Source organism: Mustela erminea, chromosome 12 (genome assembly GCF_009829155.1).
Source record: "Mustela erminea isolate mMusErm1 chromosome 12, mMusErm1.Pri, whole genome shotgun sequence".
Taxonomy (NCBI): Eukaryota; Metazoa; Chordata; class Mammalia; order Carnivora; family Mustelidae; genus Mustela; species Mustela erminea.
In genome coordinates, this window is record NC_045625.1 from 29606437 (window position 1) to 29628731 (window position 22295).

General features: G+C 45.0%; 2 protein-coding genes across 3 annotated transcripts in view; both read left to right on the forward strand.

Annotated features, from left to right (window-relative positions):
• Window positions 1–22295, forward strand: part of GRIN3A (glutamate ionotropic receptor NMDA type subunit 3A) — a 155994-nt gene that overhangs the window by 130876 nt on the left and 2823 nt on the right. The window contains exons 7-9 of one of the 2 annotated variants that reach the window (XM_032308178.1): window positions 14596–14760; window positions 16159–16235; window positions 21108–21447. In XM_032308178.1, coding sequence (XP_032164069.1) covers window positions 14596–14760; window positions 16159–16235; window positions 21108–21447 — 582 coding nt within the window. Of the gene's footprint in view, window positions 1–14595; window positions 14761–16158; window positions 16236–21107; window positions 21448–22295 lie in introns of those variants that run through there. The other variant, XM_032308177.1, reaches the window with a different exon arrangement.
• PPP3R2 (protein phosphatase 3 regulatory subunit B, beta) lies at window positions 6–984 on the forward strand. Its single transcript, XM_032308179.1, has one exon. It carries the CDS (start codon window positions 167–169, stop codon window positions 677–679), a length of 513 nt encoding a protein of 170 aa, XP_032164070.1. The 5' UTR covers window positions 6–166; the 3' UTR covers window positions 680–984.

The window sequence follows — 22295 nt, forward strand, 5'->3', positions numbered from 1 at the left end:
GCCCGCCTCCCCGCTCCTTCCCTGACGCCTGGTGGGGGAGGGGAGAGGTCCTCCAGCCTTCCAAGCCTGCCCCGCCCCCCCCCCAATCCTCCCGCCACAGCCGCGCAACCGCTGGGCTTGGACCCGCCCGCGCCTGCAGCCCTTGCGAGGGGTGTCCGCGTCCACAATGGGAAATGAAGCCAGTTACCCGGAGGAGATATGCTCCCACTTCAGCTCCGATGAAATTAAAAGACTGAGCAAGAGGTTTAAGAAGCTGGACTTGGACCGTTCAGGCTCTCTGAGCGTGGAGGAGTTCTTGTCCCTGCCCGAGCTGCACCAGAACCCGTTGGTGCAGCGAGTGATCGACATCTTCGACACCGACGGCAATGGAGAAGTGGACTTCAAGGAGTTCGTCCTGGGGACCTCCCAGTTCAGCGTCAGGGGGGACGAGGAGGAGAAGTTGAGGTTTGCCTTCAGCATCTATGACATTGATAAAGATGGCTACATTTCCAACGGGGAGCTCTTCCAGGTGCTGAAGCTGATGGTGGGCGACAACCTGGAGGACTGGCAGTTACAGCAGTTAGTGGACAAAACCATCATCGTCCTGGATCGGGATGGAGACGGGAAAATATCCTTTGAGGAGTTCAGCGCTGTGGTTAGAGGCCTGGATGTCCACAAGAAGTTGGTGGTGATTGTGTGAGCTTTTAAGAGCTCCACCCACCAACTATTACTTCCCTTTCTGTCTCTTTTAAGATCTGCTCAAGGCAGCCCAGGAGCTGGGTCTCAGATTTATTTGGAAGTGTTTCTCTTTGTAAAGCCACATTTTCTAACATGAATCTCATAACCAACTCGGTGTTGTGAATTCTTTTTATCTCAGTGATTCAGGGGAACACCCGGACTGGGGGAGACCAAGATGAAGGAGCATGGTGGGGAAAGAAAATCAAAAGGTCTTTCTAAACATCTTTTTCTTTGTTTTGATTCAGGATCCAAACTATAAAGTGTCAAAAACTTTAAAAATTCCAAAATAAGAAAATATACATATCTTTGCCTTTACTTCTCATAGTTTTATAGATGGGAGGGAATTGCACAATTTAAATCAGGTGTTAGGTGAACTGTTTTCGTTTACTTGTGTCCAGGTTCTCTCGACAGATTGCTAACTTCCTGTTGTGGCAACAGGAACAGATCTATTTCTCTTGGCTGAGCACCTTTTAATCAGCTCTCTCTGGGCGGTGAAAGCCCACCTTTCCCTTTCCTAGGCTGTAGCCCACTCCCCATCTTGCATCTAGATATCCCTGAGCCCATCTGGAGGCCTCCTCCTGTCCTGTCATTCCAGCTCCTGACCAAGAACTGGTCTCAGGGCTCTTACAAGAAATGTTAATAAGCCTGGACTAAGTGCCTAGCCCAACTCTCAGACTTAGTGGCAGTTTTTCCAGGTGGGCCAGCCATCCCAGTAGGAAGTACAGTTAAGATTGCTTCCAGTCGGGGTGCCTGGGTGGCTCAGTTCGTTAAAGCCTCTGCCTTCCGCTCAGGTCATGATCTCAGGGTCTTAGAATAGAGCCCCGCATCGGGCTCTCTGCTCAGAAGGGAGCCTGCTTTCTTCTCTCTGTCTCTCTCTCTCTCTCTCTCTCTCTGCCTGCCTCTCTGCCTACTTGTGATCTCTGTCAAATAAAATCTTAAAAAAAAAAAAAAAAAAAGATTGCTTCCAGTCCAAATAGGGCAGGGACCTTCCCAGAAAGCTCTTCCCCTCCAAAACTCAGCCCCTGCCCCCACCCCACCCCACCCCCAGTTAGAGGGAAATAAACAGATTCAGAATTGTTCTGACAGGACAGAGGCAGATACATTCAAAAGATGCAGAGATGGGCAAACACATCTCTGCTGCAGGGTGGCAATGCTGTCTATACTAGCTAAACTCAGTTCTAAACATCAGACCTGAGGCCTGGCAGGGAAGCTGAGAGCTCTTTCACCCCAGGAAGCCTTTTTTCTAATGGGATTCAGCCCAAAATTCCTAACAGGCTAATACACCTGCAGCCAAGGTGTGTATTAGAGCCTAGTCATCCTGGACAAGGGCAGTGTGTGTGCCTTCTTTCTAGCTCTGTGTTTAGGGATGTCATGTCATTAGATTGAAATTAGCCATGGGAGGGACACCTGCGTGGCTCAGTTCATTAAGCATCTGCCTTTGGCTCAGGTCATAATCCCAGGGTCCTGGGATTGAGTCCTGCATCAGGTTCCCTGGTCAGTAGGGAGCCTGCATCTCCTTCTGCCTGCTGCCCCCTTGCTTATGTGCGGTCTCTCTCTCTCTGACAAAATCTTAAAAAAAAAAGAGAGAGAGAGAGAATTTGGCCATGATAGAACTAGTACATCATGGAAAGAAGCAAAAACATTTCATGTTTTATTTGGAGAACTTGTGTACCAGTAAGTATACCACTGCCTATATCTGGATATTACCAGCTCTCCAAGGCCCCACTTGCGATCAGTTCTCAGAAAACCATCTGTCTGTGGTCCCAGCATTTGCCACTTCATGCCAGTCCTCTTGCTTACCATGGACCACTCCCCACAGAAGGGCTGAAGGCTCCAAACCTTAGGACAATGAAACCTACTCTCCCTACACAGGACAAAATTCAAGTGATTTTTCTCAGGATGAGGAAGATCTGTTTGAAAGATATTATTATCCTTCTAGTTTGAAGAAGCCAGTTGCTATTCTTGAAAAAACAGAAGTAGGAAAAATAAGTCCACAAATTTCATTACTGTCAGGGCACCCATCTACCAAGCCCTCCTGCCATACTTTTTAATTTAGTAGATTATTTAGGAACCACAAAAAATAGGAATCTCTGTTCCTTTCATTTCTGTGCAGTCCTAAAAAAAAAAAAAAATCTGTTAATAATAAATGGTCCCAACCATGTAGTGATCTGAGTCATAGCTCAGGATGACATCGTTGAAAGAATCAGGCACACCTGGATTTGGAGTCATTTACAACCAGGTTCTTAACGATGGGCATTTATTAGCTGTGTGAGCATAAGCAAGTTTCCTAACCTCTCACTATCAGTTCTCCTAATTAAAACAAGGATCCATTGGTTATTTTGAGGATTCAAAAATATAAAACATGTAAGGGTGGCCTACTGTCTTGGTTTGTAGAGCATGCAACTCTTAATCTCCGGGTTGTGACTTTAAGCCCCATGTTGGGTGTAGAACCTACTAAAAATAAGACCAGGGCCTAGAGCACAGTGGGTTCATTCTAACTCCCTTCCACCCCCTTCTCCACTTCTACTAGATCAAGATACATAAAGGAAACAGGACGCTTATTTCTTCCTTTTGAATCCTTTCTTAGTACTTAGCTACACCACTCTAAAATTAAACTGGATATTTGTGTAATCCTAATCCAGAAAACAAACAGTGTCATAGTCTTCCCCACCCCCTCATTTGCAGAAAAAAATGGACTTCTTGACTAGAGAAAGTTTAAAAGAAAGACTGTCTGGCCACCTGGGTGGCTCAGGGTTAAGCATCTGCCTTCAGCACAGGTCATGATCCTGGGGTCCTGGGGTCCTAGGATGGAGCCCTACATCAGGCTCCTTGCTCAGCGGGGAGCTTGCTTCTCCCTCTGCCTGCTGCTTCCCTGTTTGTGTGTGCTCTCACTCTCTCTGACAAATAAATTCTTAAAAAAATCTTTAAAAAAAATAAAAGGCAGACTCTGATTCTAGCCCAACCTATTTGACTTTGTGGAGGAAACTGCATGAGGAAAGTGAGCATGTACAGTACTAGCCAAGAAGGCCTCATAGACATTTTTTATATACCCTGCAATGTACCTTGTAAATTTAAATATGGAAATTTAAAAATTACAATGAAGGGTTTGAAACATGTTGGATTACATGTTTTAATTTAACAAGAGGAAAATATTTCAGCCTCTGGAATCGCTGGAATTAACAGGCTAATTGTTTGATCAGTCTACTTAATGTAGTTACCCAGAGTTTTATGGCAATGACCTTGAACTGAGAGCCTGTTTCCAGTTTCAGAAACTGGAAAGATCTGACTGTATGGGTATTTGGGAAGAAACATCACATTTACTTCCAAGTTAGAATGCTCTGATTTTTCTGTTAGTTGCCAGTTGCCAACAAATGTAGTTCTGTGCAACTCCTTGGGTGATACCCATTTACTGAACCACTGTTCCAGATACTGTTGAAGTTGTTACGTCATTTAATCATAATAACACTGTGAAGTAGGAGCCATCATTCAGTTTAATACATGATGCTATAGCGAGATCCAGAATCTTCTCCGAGATCTCCCAGCTGGTAAGTGGCAAAGCAAGAACTTGAATCAAGCTCCTCCTCCTCCTCCCCTTCCCCTTCCTCTTTTTTTTAAGATTTATTCATTCATTTGAGAGAGAGTGCATGCCAGTGTGGGGAGGGACAGAGGGAGAGAATCTTCAAGCAGATCCACCCATCAAGTGCAGAGCCTGTGGGGCTCACTCCCACCACCCATGTGATCACAACTGGAGCCAAAACCACGAGTCAGATGCTTAACCTGCTAAGGCACCCAGGCACCCCGAACCAGGCTTTCTTCTGATCCCAAACGCTGAACTCACTGCATTACCTCTTACTTTTATGGTTCTTATATTTACCTGCTTCAAAATATTTCTGATAGTGTTATTAATATAATCAAATCAAACCTCAGTTTTCACAAAAGGAGTGAATTACTCGTAAAGGACCAAGCAGCTGCCACCTCTTTGGTTCTACATATTGGAAAAAAAAAAAAAAAAAAAAGGCAAGGCAATCATAAGTCATCTTCCATCTTCGTCTCATTTTGAAAAATGAGTGATGTGTTTAGATTAAACTGATAATAGCAACCGTACATGTCTAAGCTATAGAGATCAGTAACAATATGTTGTTATGAATCCTATGTTAATGGATTGTATCTGCTTTCTAATGTATGTTGCAATCCCAAACCACTTTTTTTTTAAATGTAGGAGAAAATGGCTTTAGCATTGTTGGTTTATCCTCTAGGTCTATCATGCTTTAGAGACATTCTCTGGGGAAAACCTCTCAGGAAACTTTTTTATTTTGTTACAAGCTGTTCTGCATTTATGCTGCTGATTCTCTTTGTTAGCATGGAGGAGGTCATTGATCTGGCTAGTGTGTTTTATCTGTTTTTCTTGCCTTGAAAAGGGAAAGGCTTGGATGTTTTTAAAGACAAGGTTGCACCGTAATAGGCCACTAGACTGAGAATCAGAACTGGACCCCTCTCCTTTCATATCGGCTACCATAGCTCTCCCAAAGGCTGGTGACTGTGTGAATAAGTAGCAAAGCATGTGTCAGCTTTAAAGGCATTAACTGATTCACAATGAAAAACCACAACACTGAAAGGGACACTAGCAGCAAGACAGCTGTGTACATCAAAGGATATAGTCTGACAGCTCATAGGCTTAATCTGACCCACAAGTACAATTTTTGTTGTTGTTAGTTTTACATGATGTTTGTCCTCACAGTTTTCTTATTTGCCAATATTTTTAAAATCTGAAGATCTTAAAATGAGCATAAAGGAGTGCATGCCACCCTAAGAAGAGAGTGCCCTTTTATTGGCTAATGTATCTCTGAAGCATGTGGTTAAAATGGAAAGTCTCAATGAAGAGAAAATAACGTGCTCCACTCTTTAGTATAAAAGCTCAAGAACAAAATGGCAAAACCCCTGGTCTCTTGGAGCTTATATTCTACATGAGAAGGGAAATAGGCAATAAACTCATATTTATTATGACAGGAGAAAAATTAAAACAGAGTAAGGGTATAGGCTGTGTCCAGGAAAGGAAGGGCAGGAGGGCAGGTTTTGCCTTTTGATTTTTTTCAAAAATAAAGCAACTGGTCATAAAACACTTATCCCAACAATGTGGATATTTTCTAACAGCTAAAACAATAGATGGGTTTACAGTAGTCAAAACAAATAATAACCGTATAAAATTTCAAACTTCCATATAATAAAATCCAACAAAAGCTAACGGTAAAACCTGAAGTTAAAGAAACATAAATAATATGTAGGAAAGAGGTTAATAGCTTTTTTAAATAAAAAGCCTGGCCTTGTCTGAAATGTATAATTGGCAAAGGTTATAAATATATGATTCATACAAAAGGGGATGGGAAAATCAGAAAATGGCCTCACTAAGGAAATACAAATCAGAGTGTTTAAAACAGGAAAAAGCAATTACGTACAAAACAGGCTTGGCAAGGCTGTGAGTGTGCTGTGCATTGGGGCAACACTAGCAGCAATGTTCACATTTTCTGAGAGTTGCTTCACACGTCGCCAGGCATCAAAACAGTTACATCAGCTGACCTGTTAATCCCACTCACTGCATATATTTATCTCAGGAAGTCAAAGCCAATTTTTTAAATGCTATACGTAGAAGATTTTTTGTTGCAGCAATATTTATCATATATATACAATTAACAATATTAAAATTAAATACCTGAAAGTTTGAGATTACCTAGGTCAATTATGGTAAATAATAGGTAACAATATAAGGCCATTAAAATTAATAAAGTGACTAAACGCACACATTTTTAGAAAATAGTGGTTTTTTTAAAGCATAATTGTATGTTTACATAACTCTGGAAAATACATATGCATATGTTTCATATGCAGTTCAGGAGAGAAAATGGAAGAACTGAAAGCATTTTGTAGGGACACCTGGCTGACTCAGTTGATTAAAGCCTGTGACTCTTGATCTCAGGGTTGTAAGTTTGAGTCCCACAAACTCAAATAGACACTTAAAAATAGAACTTGTTTTTGTTGGATGTTGACACTTAAAAATAGAACTTGTTTTTAAAAAGAAAGTATTTGTATAGTCTAAGGATTATGGCTAATTATCTCTAAGTTTTAGAAATATTTTTCTGAGCTGCCTTAATAATAAATTAAGATTTCCAAAAGGCCACACAATGAAACTAATGTAGCAAACTGAGCACCAGGTCCACGGCTAAACAATGGTTGCCAAAGCCTAGAAGGAGCAGGGGGTTGTGGAACGCAAGGAACAGAGAGGGAGCATTTCCTCAGCACTATAGGCAGGAAATGTTGATGAGCCAGCCATTAAGCAGATTCCAGATTAAAGAAGACAGAGGTGTGCCCCAGCCGCCAGGGCCTGGGAAGTGGTGGGACATTCCCACAGACACTGATAGCTTTCCATCTAGATTATTTTCCTCATCCAAATATGTGAGCACTGTTAACTTTGCTTATGCATTGTCCTATTGGATTTTACAAATCATCTCTTTTGTTTCTTTTGTTTTCTTTTTTTTTTTTAAAGATTTTATTATTTATTTATCAGAGAGAGAGAGGGAGAGAGAGCGAGCACAGGCAGACAGAATGGCAGGCAGAGGCAGAGGGAGAAGCAGGCTCCCTGCCGAGCAAGGAGCCCGATGCGGGACTCGATCCCAGGATGCTGGGATCATGACCTGAGCCGAAGGCAGCTGCTTAACCAACTGAGCCACCCAGGCGTCCCTTGTTTCTTTTGTTAAATGTGATCTTCCAGTCTGCCCTTCATAGATGAGAAAATTCCAGATCCTCTAAGTGAACACCTTCTTTCTCCCTTTTCTTGATTTTGTTAATTTTTTTTAGAAATCCCAAATGATTACACTTTTCACCCTTACGGTACTCCCTAGCCAGGCCGACTGTCTCCCCTAGGAGCTGTCCTTGGTACCTTCCAGCCCATGCCTCAGGCAGGTCTCCATCCTCTGTCCGTCCCCCTCAGAGGGTCATGAAACAATGAATCTGCCAGATTTGTGGAGCTGCTGCTGCTCTTCTGGTCAAAATAGTTGGTGGCCAAAAAAAAAAAGTGTATAAATCAGGTCTTCTAAATTTGAAACATCATTTGCTTCCTACATGTCCTACTTCTAAGTATCTAGGAGTCATCCATATTTCAGAAGATCCATAGCCTTTCTTCTCTTTACCTCTTGCTAAAACTATTATTCCTCCCCTACTCCTATTCTTACTAAAGGAAAAGAAAATTTGTTTGAACACCAGGATTGGGCTTTACAGACTCAGACAGGAGATAATGCAAAGTTTAATGCATCAGATCACTAAAGTATAAAATGATTTTCTATGGTTCTTGTAGTTATTTTGCTCTGGGGGAAACCTACTTTAATAGGTACTAGAAATCTTGAGATTAATTATAACTAAGATTCTTGTCAGATGTATACTTTGATAAGCATTTATTGAGCACCTACTATATACCAAGCTTTTGGAGGCATGCAAAGAAAGGCAGAGCCTCACTGTGTCAAAGAAATCTTCCTAGAACAGACTCACACATTCACTTCAGTGTTCTGCATGAGAAATAAAGTCTGTCTCAAGATCGGTTCTTTTTATACCTTGGAGCTAAGGGAGCTTAGTCCTTTAAGCAGTCGATCAGGTCGGGTTCTTTGGTTGCAAGCAACAGATTAATTTAAACAAGAGAAAGGGGGATTATTGAAAGAATAGTGGGGAGCTCAGTATTTTTTTTTAAAGATTTTATTTATTTATTTGACAGAGAGAAATCACAAGCAGGCAGAGAGGCAGGCAGAGAGAGAGAGAGGAGGAAGCAGGCTCCCCGCTGAGCAGAGAGCCCGACGCGGGACTCGATCCCGGGACCCCGAGACCACGACCAGAGCCAAAGGCAGCGGCTCAACCCACTGAGCCACCCAGGCGCCCCGAGCTCAGTATTTTTGAAGTGAGGAGAATGACTGATGATGCCTCAGGAACCACAGGACTTCAGGGATGGTAGTGGCAGGAAATAGGGAAAATAGTGTCTTTGAGGCACTGGCACTGGAACTCAGCCTCAGTCACTTTCAGTGACAATGTCTCTGCCCAAATGCAAACTGACCTACCTTGGGCCCCATGCTTGGCTCCAGGGAACTAAAGACCTGGGAGTCTGTGACTGGTAGACACACCAAAACTATATGAAGCAGGCGAGGGCAGTCCCCCAAGAAAAGGGTCCTCAGCAAATAAAATCAGTACAATACACTCCCAACACAAGCCAGCTGAAATTACTGCATTCAGTCTCTAACTTTTTATTTTATTTTATTTTATTTTTAAAGATTTTATTTATTTATTTGACAGAGAGAAATCACGAGTAGATGGAGAGGCAGGCAGAGAGAGAGAGAGGGAAGCAGGCTCCCTGCTGAGCAGAGAGCCCGATGCGGGACTCGATCCCAGGACCCTGAGATCATGACCTGAGCCGAAGGCAGCAGCTTAACCCACTGAGCCACCCAGGCGCCCTAACTTTTTATTTTATTAATTGTAAATATATTTCCCCCCATTATGTCCCCAGAGTGATGAACACTGGCATTCTGAAGTCAGGATGGCAAGTTTTCTGAGCTCTCTCAGTTCTCTCTTCTATCAATTGAGAATATGCATCTTTGTCTTTCTCCCTCACAGAATTATTCTAGAACTCTCCTGAGATAAACAGAAGTGTTTTGGGGGGGGAAATCTGTATACATTTACATTATACAAAAAAGATACTAGCTTTCATATGCTTTCATCCATTCATTCAAAAATATTAATTGAACATGTAGTAAATGCTAGGCACTATTATAGGCAATCAGGGTCCACTCTGAACAAAATGGCAAAACCCCTGGTCTCTTGGAGCTTATATTCTACATGAGAAGGGAAATAGGCAATAAAATTATATTTATTATGACAGGAGAAAAATAAAACAGAGTGAGGGTATAGGTTGTGTCCAGGAAAGGAAGGGGAGCAGGGCAGGTTTTGCCTTTTTAACCATATGGTTAGGCTAGACTTTACTGATAAATGACATTTGAGTAGAGACTTGCAGAAAATGAGGGGAAGGAGCAATATTGATGCCTGGCAGAAGAGTTACAGGCAGAGAGAACAGATGAAGATCCTCGACTGCTCCATAGACTTAAAGAAGTGAGAGAAAGCCCAAGTAGCTGAACAGAAGGAACAAGTGAGAGAAGGATATGAAGTTAGGAGGTGTGGGACTAACGCATGGAACTTCTTGTAGGACATTGTAAGAACTCTGCCATTTACTCTAGATGAGATGGAAAACCATCACTGGGCATTGCATGACATGATATGTTGAGGGAGCCAAGCCGGATGCCATGCAGAAGACAAACTGAGGGGGTCAGGGAACCAAAGAGAAGGCTATTTCAATAGTCTAGGTGAGCAGTGATGGTGGCATAGACCAGAGTGGTTGGTGGAGGTGGTGAGAAGTCATCAGATTCTGTGTATACTACGAAGGTGGGGTCTGCCATATTTGCAGACACACTATGTATGGAATGCTAAAGAAAGAGAGCAGTCAAAGATAACTCTTAAGGTTTCTGACCTAAGCAATAGCAAGGACGGAGATCCTCCGATGAGAAATACTATATGAGGAGCTATTGTCAGGGAAAATTTATTTATTTCAGTGTGTTAAGTCTGGGATGTCTGTTAGATAACCAAGTAGAGAGACTGAATAAAGAGTTGGGGAAGATATACATTTAGAAGTCATTGGCAGTTAGGTGGGATTTAAAGCCATGAGTCTGGATAAGAAAGTGAATGTAGCTAAAAAATCAAAGTCATACCAATATTTATTAACAGAAAGATGAGGAGAAACCAGTAAAGCAGTAAAGACTGAAGTAGAACAAAGAGAGAGGTATCCCAGAAACAGTGAAGAAAATATATCAAAGAGGATGAAATAATAGTGTCCAGCCTGATACATGAATAAGGTGAAAACTGATTGTTGGATTTAGCAATGTGGAGGTCATTGATGGCTTTGACAGGAGTCGTGTAGGTTATAGGTTGGGACAAAAAGCCTGATTGGAATGAGTCCAAAAGAGAATGGGGACAGAGGAATTGAAAACAGGTATAGCCAAGTCCTTCAAGGACGAGAGAAAGTGTAGGTGGTATGTATGTAGAGATGTGCACTGGGGGCTAGGGAGGCTTAGCTCTTCGGACTCAGTACCATCTAAGGCATGATACATGAAATAGTCCAACTGCATTTCTTGCTCGAGGTTTCAGAATTAATCAGTTATCTCACCAGCTGTCAGATGTTTCAAATGTCCACATCTGAGCAAGATGCCAAGCACAGTTTAGGCAGCAACGAAATTGGTGGTCTTGGCCTCTGTGTGTCACTGGGAGCACTCATGGATCTGGGCAGAGACCACTCAGAACATTTGCCAGAACAGGCATCTCTCTTTATCTGAATTTAGTCCACTCCTGGAAATACATTGGCTAGTGAATTTCCAGAAGGTAGAAGTCCTTCCCATTGTTTTAAATGGTGGTGGGCAAACACCAGAGCATTCCCACTCATCTAAAAATCCCAATGAGTTTCTTTAAGTATCACTACAACACTCTTAGACACATGGGCACCTGGGGGACTCAGTCGGTTCAGCGTCTACATTCAGCTCAGGTCATGATCCTGGGGTCCAGGCAGCAAGGAGTACCCATAAATGGTATTCACTTGAGAGGCAGTGTAGGCTTTAGCGTCAGACTGTCCTGGATCCACAGCCTGACTCCCCCATTTATTAGCTTGTAAGATCTTGTGGAAGGTGGTTAATCTCTATGAGACTCAGCTTCCTTGAATGGGAGATGGAGATAATAATACTTAAAGGGTTATTATAAGATCATAATATGCGTAAGGATGCCTGGCACACATATTAGATACCTAATTTAAAAGAAACAGTAACTGTATCTATTAGTCCATTAGTATGTGGGTATAAACAACAGAACTTTTTTTTTTTAAGATTTTATTTATTTATTTGACAGAGAGAAATCACAAGTAGGCAGAGAGGCAGGCAGAGAGAGAGGAAGGGAAGCAGGCCCCCTGCTGAGCAGAGAGCCCGATGTGGGACTCAATCCCAGGACCCTGGAATCATGACCTGAGCCGAAGGCAGCGGCTTAACCCACTGAGCCACCCAGGCGTCCCTAAACAACAGAACTTTAAAGAAAAAAATGAGGGGGTGCCTAGGTGGCTCAGTTGGTTAAGTGTCCCACCCTTGGTTTCAGCTCAGGTCAGGATCTCAAGTTCGTGAGATTGAGCCCCACATCAAGCTCAGCATGGAGTTTGCTCAAGATTTTCTCTCCCCCTCTCCCTCTGCCTCTCTCCCTGCTCAGGCTCTCTCTCTCTCAAATAAATAAAATCTTTAAAGAAAAATGTATAAAATAAACTGAGTACAGCCTATTTGTTATTGAGGTACGAAGAGGAAAATGAGACTAGTTATTATCATGCACAAAAAAAGGAGGGGGAAGCCAGGTGTTTAAAAGGCAAGATGTTTCACTGTAAGTTACATTTTTCTCCTTCATCTTGGCAGCACCTTATAAGAAAGCACTGCCAGTCTGTTAAGTGTTTTGCTGATTGTTTGATGATGTTAAAATCAAAAATGAATTCCCCCATTTTATTCATCCATAGCAGTAATAACTCATAAAATCCTTATATAGTAGCTATATCCTATACACAGAGAGGGCCAGCCCAGTGGCTATTTTCAGCCATATTTGTAATCTGCTTTCTGGAGGTCAGCATTACACAGTTGGTCACCATTTGTCCCAGGAGAAGCCCTAGTGCTTTGGTGGCTCTCAGGGCCCGATGCATCTCTTGCCTTTCCTAGACCAGCATTCCTTATTCCCTAGGGCTGGGCTTCTGCCTCATCCTCAGGTGGTCTGCCTTGTGCTCAGTCACCTAGACCAGGCCATGCTCTATGTCCCTGCTCACCTCCAGTCATTAGTTGTCCAGGCGGTATCTGTCATGGATACTGAGCCACTGCTGGAGGTACCGTCATGGGGGAAAAGAGATTTCATGGCCCAGACTCCACCAGAGTCCGCAATCCCCAAGTTCAGTGCCTGAACCATGTCCGGCTAGCTTCAGGATTCAGGTCTTCAGGATTTGGGTGGGAAGAATGAAAGAAAGGAAGACCCCTTCAGAGAATGGGGGACACTGACATCAGTCAAGGGAGGGTGAGTAAGAGTATAGGCTCTGGTCTCAGACTGCCAGCTTTTACCTTCGCTAGTTTGGTGACCTTGGACAAGTTGCTAAGCTACTTTGTTCCTAAGTTTCCTCACCTGTAAAATGGAAGTGATGACAGTACCTACCTCATGGGTTGTTGTGAATAGTAAGCAAGTTCCTACAGTGACAAAGTGCTCAGAGCTGTGCCTTCCACATATTAAGTGCTAAGTAATTATTGATGATGACGATGATCAGTGAAAGCCTCAAGAAGAGGGATGACAGGCTGCTTAGCCCTGGCATCTGAGGGCTTTTAGTGTGGCCCTGCTTCTCCCTCATGGTCCATGCCTTCTGCCCAGACCTACATCTCAGCCACCATGGTCTGCTTCACAGCGCCCTACATCACTCTGCCAGATGTCACTTCTTTCCCTCTGTTTCCACAGCCTTCAGAGTGCTTACTTTCCCACCCACATTCCACATTTCCACATTCTACTTCTCTTATGAGCCAGCTTCTCCCTAAAACTGAGAAGACACGGATCTGTGCGGGTATCATGGCCTGTGAATGTTGGCTTCCTCCCTAGACTCAAGTTGATTAAAGGCAGAGACAATCCTCCTGTCTTCATCCCGTGGTACCTCAGAGACTGCCTAAAGTAGGCACTCAGTGTGTGCAAAGTCTTTCTTTCTGCAGGATTGACTCGTCATTGATGTCTGTGATTGAATAATACCCGTTTCATAGAGAACTCATGAGGATTCTCTTAGATCTCATATGTAAGTCACATAGCAAAGTACCTGCCACATAAAATTGTTGTAACTGTAGTTGTTGTAACTGCTGCTGGGTTTTTTTGGAGGGAAGGATGTGGGGAGGGGCAAAGGGAGAGAGAGAATCCCACGCATATTCCACGTTCAGGCTAGAACCTGATGTGGGACTTGATCTCATGACCATGAGATCATGACCTGAGCCAAAATCAAGAGTCTTACAGTTAACTGACTGAGCCACCCACCCAGGTGCCCCAGCTGCTGTTTTGTTGGATAGCAGAAAGACCCCAGGTTTCCCAGCTAAACAAACATGGACTTACAGACCTGCTTGGTCACTTAAAAGCTGCAAGGACTGTGAATTGTAAATTGTGGTTTTAATACCTATCTCAGTGCAAAAAGGTAAGCAATCAATAAATATTAGATCTCCCCCCCTTTCCCCCCCCCTTTTTTTTTCCTCCTCTGTGGCTGTCTAATTTTGTGAACTGACTGAATTTACTTCACTTCCCTGGTCCCAGGTTCCTCATCTGTAAAATGAGAACATTGAAGTAGATGATTTCCATGTTCCTGCCAGATCTAAATGCCAAATTACTGAATTCATCGTCTCTTCCCCTTAAACCTACTCATTCTGCATCCCTAAGAAAGGTTCTCTCCTTGATAACTGTTCAGTGCTTTAATATGTTAAATTGTTTCAACCCTTGGTCTCTCTCCTCTGTCTCAGTCTCTAGAGCCTATAGGGTGGCCCAGACCCTGAGACCCTTCAGACAATAGGACTGTATGTGCCCTGTTCCCCAGGAAGCGTGCTGCGCCCTCGGTTCTGGCTGGGCCCCTGTCCCAACGTGGTCTAGTGAAGCGTGCCAAGCGCCCAGGGAGGGGTAGTCTCCAGCTCTCCTGGGGGCCAGGAAAGGATGTGCATCTAAAAACAAGTGTGGGGCCAGGTGGAGCCTCGCATTCATGGCCTTTCTTTTCCTGTTCTGCCACAGACTTTGCAAATGGGCATCAAACACTTCTCCGGACTCTTCGTGCTTCTGTGCGTGGGCTTCGGTCTGTCCATGCTGACCGCCATCGGGGAGCACATCGTGTACAGACTGCTGCTCCCGCGAATCAAGAACAGGTCCCGGCTGCACTACTGGCTCCACACCAGCCAGGTGAGTGCCGGCCGCCTCGGGATGAACCCTCAGTGTTGCCGCCGAGGCCGCAGGCCAGAGCCCCACGGCAGACAGGTGACCAGTTCCCAAGAGAACAGGGCAGCCTAGACCGCTCTGTGCAGAAAGTGGAGTTCCCTTTAGCCCATCAATCCGCTTTCCCAGTGAAGTAGCCTGTCCTGTCATACCCCCGCCTGTCTTATCACCTGCACTGCACCTCCCACGGAGGCGATGGCATTGTTTTTAACCTGGTTTCACTTAACAGTGACAACTTGAGGGGATGGTGTGAGAGATTTATTTCCGACACTCTCTTCCAGCCAAAATGGAAACTCATTCAATGAGTGTGAAGTCCCTATTTTTCCCTTTAGATGAACCTAGTGGCCCCTGTTCTGTCCCCATTTTCAAAGGCCCCGAGGGAGGAGGTCAGCCGGTGCCCAGGCCCAGCTGCACAGGATGGACGTTCAGTCCCCAGACTTGGGTGTGCTCAGGCCCCGGGACCCCAGAGAGCATCCAGCCAGCACCCTGTTCAGATGCGCTCCCTGTCAGCAGTGAGCAGGGAGAGCCGGAGAAGAACAGAAGGGACTCTGGCAGCAGGAGCAGCTGCCCCCAGGGAAGGGGAGGCCGCAGGTGCCAGCCTCATCTCCCCACCAGTGGCTCCCTCCTGCCTCCGGGAGCCGTGCTTCTGGCCCCTAAGGCCGCCCCTGCTGCCTCGGCTACAGGTGACCTCCATCGGGTGCTAACATAACTAGCAGAATTCTCTGGTTCTTCTCTTCTTTGTTTTGGCTGCTGAGACATTCAGACCTAAGTTTTTGACTCTCCTTTAGCAATGCTGCAAGGCCCTTTGCCACACAGTAGTTGTGACGATTCTTCTTTATATCACATGCCTTTTTTTTTTAATTTCTTATTTATTTTCAGCATAACAGTATCATTATTTTTGCACCACACCCAGTGCTCCATGCAATCCGTGCCCTCCATAATACCCACCACCTGATACCCCGACCTCCCACCCACCCCCTTCAAAACCCTCAGATTGTTTTTCAGAGTCCATGGTCTCTCATGGTTCACCTCCCCTTCCAGTTTCCCCCAACTCCCTTCTCATCTCTATCTTCCCATGTCCTCCGTGCTATTTGTTATGCTATCACATGCCTTTTTATGTCCCAGAGCATTTCTACAGCTTCCTTCAAATTACTGTTTTTCCCTCTCGATGGAATAATAGCTTAGAATTAAAATTTGGTTCTCCTGAGATTTAGGACTAGAGGTTGATGTTTTCAGGCATCCCTAGAAATGTGTTTAAAGAGGCCCAGATTTGTAACAGTGAGATACACTATTAAACTCAGGTGGTACTTGTCCCCAGACTGTGTCTCTAATGACCTCTACCTGTGAATCTGTTTTTTCTGCCAGAGGTTACATAGAGCACTAAACACATCGTTTGTAGAGGAAAAGCAGCAGCGTTTCAAGACTAAACGTATGGAAAAGAGGTAAGAAGGTGGCCAGCACCAGGTGTCTTTATGTTTGTAAAAATAAAAGTGGAGATCTAACTGGGACTCCCTACTCAAAGGGGAAATTATGTATCAATAATTCAGATCAGGGCGCCTGGGTGGCTCAGTGGGTTAAGCCGCTGCCTTCGGCTCAGGTCATGATCTCAGGGTCCTGGGATCGAGTCCCGCATCGGGCTCTCTCCTCAGCGGGGAGCCTGCTTCCCTCTCTCTCTCTGCCTGCCTCTCCGACTACTTGTGATTTCTCTCTGTCAAATAAATAAATAAAATCTTTAAAAAAAAAAAAAAATTCAGATCAAATCAGGACCAAGTTGTTGATAATGAAGTCAACAAAAATACATGTGGTTTCAAAGAGAAATAGAACAGAGAAGGAAAAAAAATGTATCTACATCTATGGACAGGGAACTGCAGTACAAGCCCAGGCCGTGGTCTTGAGAGTCCCGCATCCAGATCCTAACCTGTCACAGACCCTTGTCATACGTGTGCCATAGAAAGTTATTTCTTTAACCTCTGTGTCTCCATGTCCTCATTTGTGAAATTGAGATAAAAACAGAATCCACATCCTAGAGATGCTGCAAGGATTAAATGAGACAATACATGCAAAGTCCCGGAAACAAAGCCATTTTAGCTCTTGTTACTGTGCGCAGAGTACACGCAAGCCTGAATTCACAAGGACCACAGGCAGTTTCGTCTCATGCTGTATTGCCTTTCTGGCATGGGTCTGCTCCCCACTGCTTTCCAGCACTCCTAGGAATATTTGAAATATGCAGCGGATGTGTTCTGCTTAATCCATTTCCTGGCGCTCTTACTACAAACTCTCCAGAAAAGCATCTCATTGATAGGGAGTAACAAGCATTAAATGCCTAGTGAACACCTTCCCCACGTGCAGCCTGTGGGTGGCTGTTATGGCTAAAGAGGCCGGCAGAGTTCAGTCCGGCCTCTGTTGCCTCCTGCCTGGGGCGGCCCTCCTCCTTCTGTCTCATGCCCAGAAGCCTCCTTTCAGGGTACCCCCGTGAGCAATTCTGCCATCGGTGGCAGATCTTCAGCTCAAAGCTTGGCTTCCTGGGTAATTCTGAGATCTGCCACACACACTCCTCACTCATAATAGAGGAAGAAGGAGTAAAAAGTATCATTCTTCTTCATTGTTTATACCTCCTCTGGACCCGCTGTCATCTTGTCTCCAGTTTGCATGTCAGAATCGTTTCCGTTCTCGCTCAAAGCCTCTCTTTCCAGTCAGTGAGCACCCCCGCCCTCACAGTCTGTGGTATTCCTGGATTGTGTTGCAGCCCTGTCAGCGACAAGCTGGAGACTAATCAGGTCACAGCTGTTCTATGTCATGTTTCGTATATTTTTTCTGTAATTATTTTTTAACACAAATTTTGAGCCAGAGGAACACAAGAAGACATTGCAGTGAAGACATCATCATCTCATGAAAAACCATTTGTTTACCAGCCGTAATAGAAACAGGAAGCCCAGTGTCCGGTTTCCAACCGTGATGGGATTGCCAGTCACATTTCTCTCACCTCAGCTGAGAACCAAATGTGTCTATCACTCGATGTACCTACTTTTCTTGGCAGATTCCCTTCTGGAGTGCCTTATTTTGAGAAGGAGCTAAGACAGAACATGCCCTCCTGGCCTATGTTGGGCCCACACTTCCTGGGCCACGTCCCTTCTGCCCAGCACCCAGCTGTAACCTTTCAAATGCAGTGAGAATTTGAGGCCCCACAGCTGTCATGTCTCTTCTGAAGATTCCGATGGAGTACTGAACTCCAAGGTTACAGAATTGGTCTGGGGAAGCTCGTTTTGCTCATTTTTAGTGCCAAACGCAGTTCACCAACTGGTCACCTAACACATTAAGGCTGAGGAAGGTTCGATAGAAAACAGAACAGAACACTGAAGAGGCCTCCAATTAGACACCAAATCTGACATCACTGTCATCTTCTATTCACAGGTGGCCCAGAGCCACATGTTGATTACCAGGGCACTTGTTATGCTAGCAACTTGAGTCTGTCATGGAATCCAGCTTCTGCTTATTCTTCTATATTCTATTCCCAGATATTTGTACAAAGCTGTGGAGAAAACCAGACTTGCTAGTTCTACTTACCTAATTTCTGTGGTTGCCTGGATACCAGGAAAATGTGCAGATGCCCTATTCCCAGGTTCACCCTGTGAATCATCCTGTGCTACTAGAGTTAGGTCTCCTGGTTGAAAACTCTTTTCCTCTTTTTTTGGAAAAGTATCTATGCAAATGCCTATGTCTGCTACAATTCGGCATTCCTCCAGCGTGCTCCATATTTATAGAATGAATAAAACAATAGATAAATGGGTGAATGCAGATGAGTGTGGCCCTGAGGACCAGCGATGGTGGTTGTGTGTGCACCTGCTGGGGAATAAAGATTTCTTTGAGCTTAAAAAAAAAAAAAAGAGAGAGAGAGAGAGATGAAAAATTATTAACATGTAGATTTGAGGAAAGGCTTAAAGTTCTGGGCCATGATACAAAAGGAGATGTTGCTCTTTTTCTATTTAAAGCAGAGGAAGAAAGTAGATATTACAAGACACTAAGCATAGTCTTTGGTTTATTCAACCTGGGATTTCATGTAAGGTTTGGTCTATACTTTACCCCACTGGGTTTCCAATACACCCCCATTTTCCCTTGCCCCAAGATACACAAAAATTGTAAATCATGTAACACACACAAATAAGACTATCAAAATTTTTCAACCTCAGTTGGAAGAGATTTGAGGAAAAAATTAGAAAGAACTGTACAGCTTTAAGTAAAATTATAACTGCACCCCGACCCACATTTGAAGCCAGCCGAGCTATAAGTGGGTTCTCTATAGACTCTTACTGAGCCCAGGACACACGAAAACTGTGCTCTGGTGCGCCACCCTCCCCCAGCCCCCCACCCCCGGCCACTCATTATATGCCACTTAAACTCTGAGAAGTGTAAAGGAGCTGCAGGGGAGTTGGGAACATGTGTTTTAATGGCTTGGGGCATGTATCTTCGTTTTTCCCATGTGAGAAAATTATCTCAATAACTTAATTTTCTAAATTAAGAACTGTTTTCTAAACAACAGCAAGTGCAGTTTACTGGCCTGGGCCGGACTCGGCTGGTCTTGGCTAGATTTGCTCATATGTCTGCAACCAACTTGTGGGGAGGGGGAAGGCAGCTAAGGGCTGGCTGGTCTATGGCTTAAGCTGGGTCCACTGGGAAGACTGGGAACTCTGTCTACCCTGTTACCATCAGCACTCGTTTATACTGCAGCAGCAGAAGCAGGGTTCTGAGAGGGACCCTCAGGACGTGCACGAGGCTTCTCTAAAGATGGGCGTGAAACGCCCACCTGCCATTGCTGCTGGTTGGGCCAAAATAAGTCAAGAAACCAGACTAAATTCCAGGGGGAGGGAAAGCCAGACTTTCTCCCCTTGACACCTCCTTGATAAAGGTGAGCTGCAAAGTCGTATTACCAAGGGACGTGGGTGGAAAGGAGGAACAAAGGATTATGGCCATTTCTGCAGACACCCACAGGACAAAATGCAACAGAATCATCCTGTCAAGTCCTTGTGTTTCTGTTCTCAGCCATATAACTGAACCAAGATTTTATTAGCCCTCCCTTCGCGCCTTCCCTTTTCCTGGAAAGAAAGAGTCCAGAAATAAAGTCTTGAGTCAGTTACATGGATGGGAACAGAAACACAAGGACTTAATATGTGGAGTGTTTCTACGTAGGTTTGCCCTGTGGTGGATTGAAGAAGTGGTAATAACCCTGCTCCTCTCCCAACAAGGCTAGAAGAAATCCGCAGCTATGGCTAGGGCTGGGCTAGAGCTAGGGCTCTTTACTGTTCTTGTAGCAAGAAACTCTTCTCACTGCATCTGACTGTCCAAGCTTCTTTTAGGCACCTGAATGATCGCCCTTCTCTTGGGCCTGTCCAGCGGTAACTACAGCCGTCTGCCAGCCATCGCTCGGAAATCGGGGCAGTTGGTTTGATGCAAGCCTGAGAGAGGATGTGAATATGTTTCTATTGACCTTCATTATTCCAGCAAGAATTTGAGGCTTTCCTGGGGTTTCGTTTAAAGCTCCAGACCTGAGCTGTCATTCTCGACCCACATAAAATCATCCCTATAATGGAAAACTTTTTGCTGAACCCTGCAGCTTGTGTTTTTATTCTCCTCAAACTCAAGTAGTGAACTTCAGGGTAGTCCTGTGGGACCGAGGATGAGCCATTTTATAGCATCAGCCGGCTTCTGCGTAGAGCCCAACAGGTGAATAAATAGGTTCTCACTTTTACTAAAGCACCATTTTGTAGCCAGAGAATGTTTCAAGGCAGCGCTGTGCTCTGAGCCTCACTGGCAGGAAGGGAGTGGAAAGACATCCAGGTTCTTCAGAAAAGAATATGCCGGGGTGCCTGGGTGGCTCAGTGGATTAAGCCACTGCCTTCAGCTCAGGTCATGATCCCAGGGTCCTGGGATCGAGCCCTGCATCGGGCTCTCTGTTCAGCGAGGAGCCTGCTTCCTCCTCTCTCTCTGCCTGCCTCTCGCCAACTTGTGATCTCTGTCTGTCAAATAAATAAATAAATAAAATAAATCTTTAAAAAAAGAATATGCCACACTCTTGCCCAACAGCCCTCCAGATGATACATCCATTCCAATTTCAGGGCAGCAGAAGACTTGGTAAGACCTTGAACTTCAGTTGAAAAGAATTTTAATGGCTCTTTCTGTCTCTGTGCCACTCCAGCAGGCAGTCTATCCTCTGAATGCATATCCCGCTCTGTATTCACAGTTTGAAACGGCCCACAGCTGGGGAGCAGCACTTGGAGAGCCGCAGAATGGAAGGTATATCTAGTGTCTTTGTTTCCTAGGTCCAGTGTGGGACCCCGTCAGCTCACGGTGTGGAATACTTCCAGTCTGAGTCAGGATAACCGACGAAAATACATCTTTAGTGATGAGGGAGGACAAAACCAGCTGAGCATCCGGACCGACCAGGACATCCCGCTCCCTCCAAGGAGAAGAGAGCTCCCTGCCTCGCTGACCACCAATGGGAAGGCGGACTCCCTAAATGGAGCTCGGAACTCAGTGATGCAGGAACTCTCGGAGCTCGAGAAGCAGATTCAGGTGATCCGGCAGGAGCTGCAGCTGGCTGTGAGCAGGAAGACGGAGCTGGAAGAGTATCAAAGGACGAACCGGACTTGTGAGTCCTAGCTGACCGTGCTGCTCCCCTTCCCGGTTCCCGGCATTCCTTGAGCCCTTGAGACACTCTGTACTGCTCTTTTGTAATTGCTGACAAAAGTGTAGGGAAGCAGAGGTCTAGGTCTCTCTCAGAGGTCAAGTCTGCCGGTCCTAGACTAAAAATCAGCCATAGCTCTTCCCAAGCAGACTCCCTAGCTCTGCAGGGTGGGGGTCTTTCAGAGCAGGAATGTAAGTTAGTCAGGAGTGAACTCCGTGGCAACGATCTATGAATGGCCCAGCAAAGCTGGCTCCTCACGGGGTGCCCTGCTAGTAGTTCTGGGTCTCAGCCCTTTCTCTGCACTCTCACCAACGAGAGAGAAAAATGTTACTCAAACCTGGTTTTAATCTTAGGATAGAACAGGATTATCCAGGGTTGTAGCTTTTGAGACAACTCCCACAACTAGATTGTTCCTACGTTCTGAACCAGGAGCCAGATAAGAGCCAGAGGTGTGGGTACCTAAACAACCAAGCCAACTCATTAGCATACAGTGGACCAGGGATTGACTAGATCCTGCACGAGGGTCCCGTGTCTCCGACACCACCCTGACCGACATTTAGTAGGAAGGGCTTACGTGCCACTGTGAAAGGGGACAGGGATGTGGTGAGCGAGAACAGAGGACAGGCAGAAGAGGCATTAAAAATGTCCACCATCTTGAAGGACAAAAGCTCTGGGCCAGAAAAACAATTTGGCTAAGGAAGGAATAGGACTATACCTCTAGTCTAACTAAGCTTCTCGCCTACAGAGTGTGCCTTTTGTAAAGGAAAGCAAAGTAGAGCAAGGACGCGGCCTTAGAGGACACTGGACTACCCCTGCTCATTGC

What these genes read in the sequence shown, in the direction of transcription:
- PPP3R2 (XM_032308179.1), top strand. Translation starts at nt 167, where the DNA reads ATGGGAAATGAAGCCAGTTACCCGGAGGAGATATGCTCCCACTTCAGC.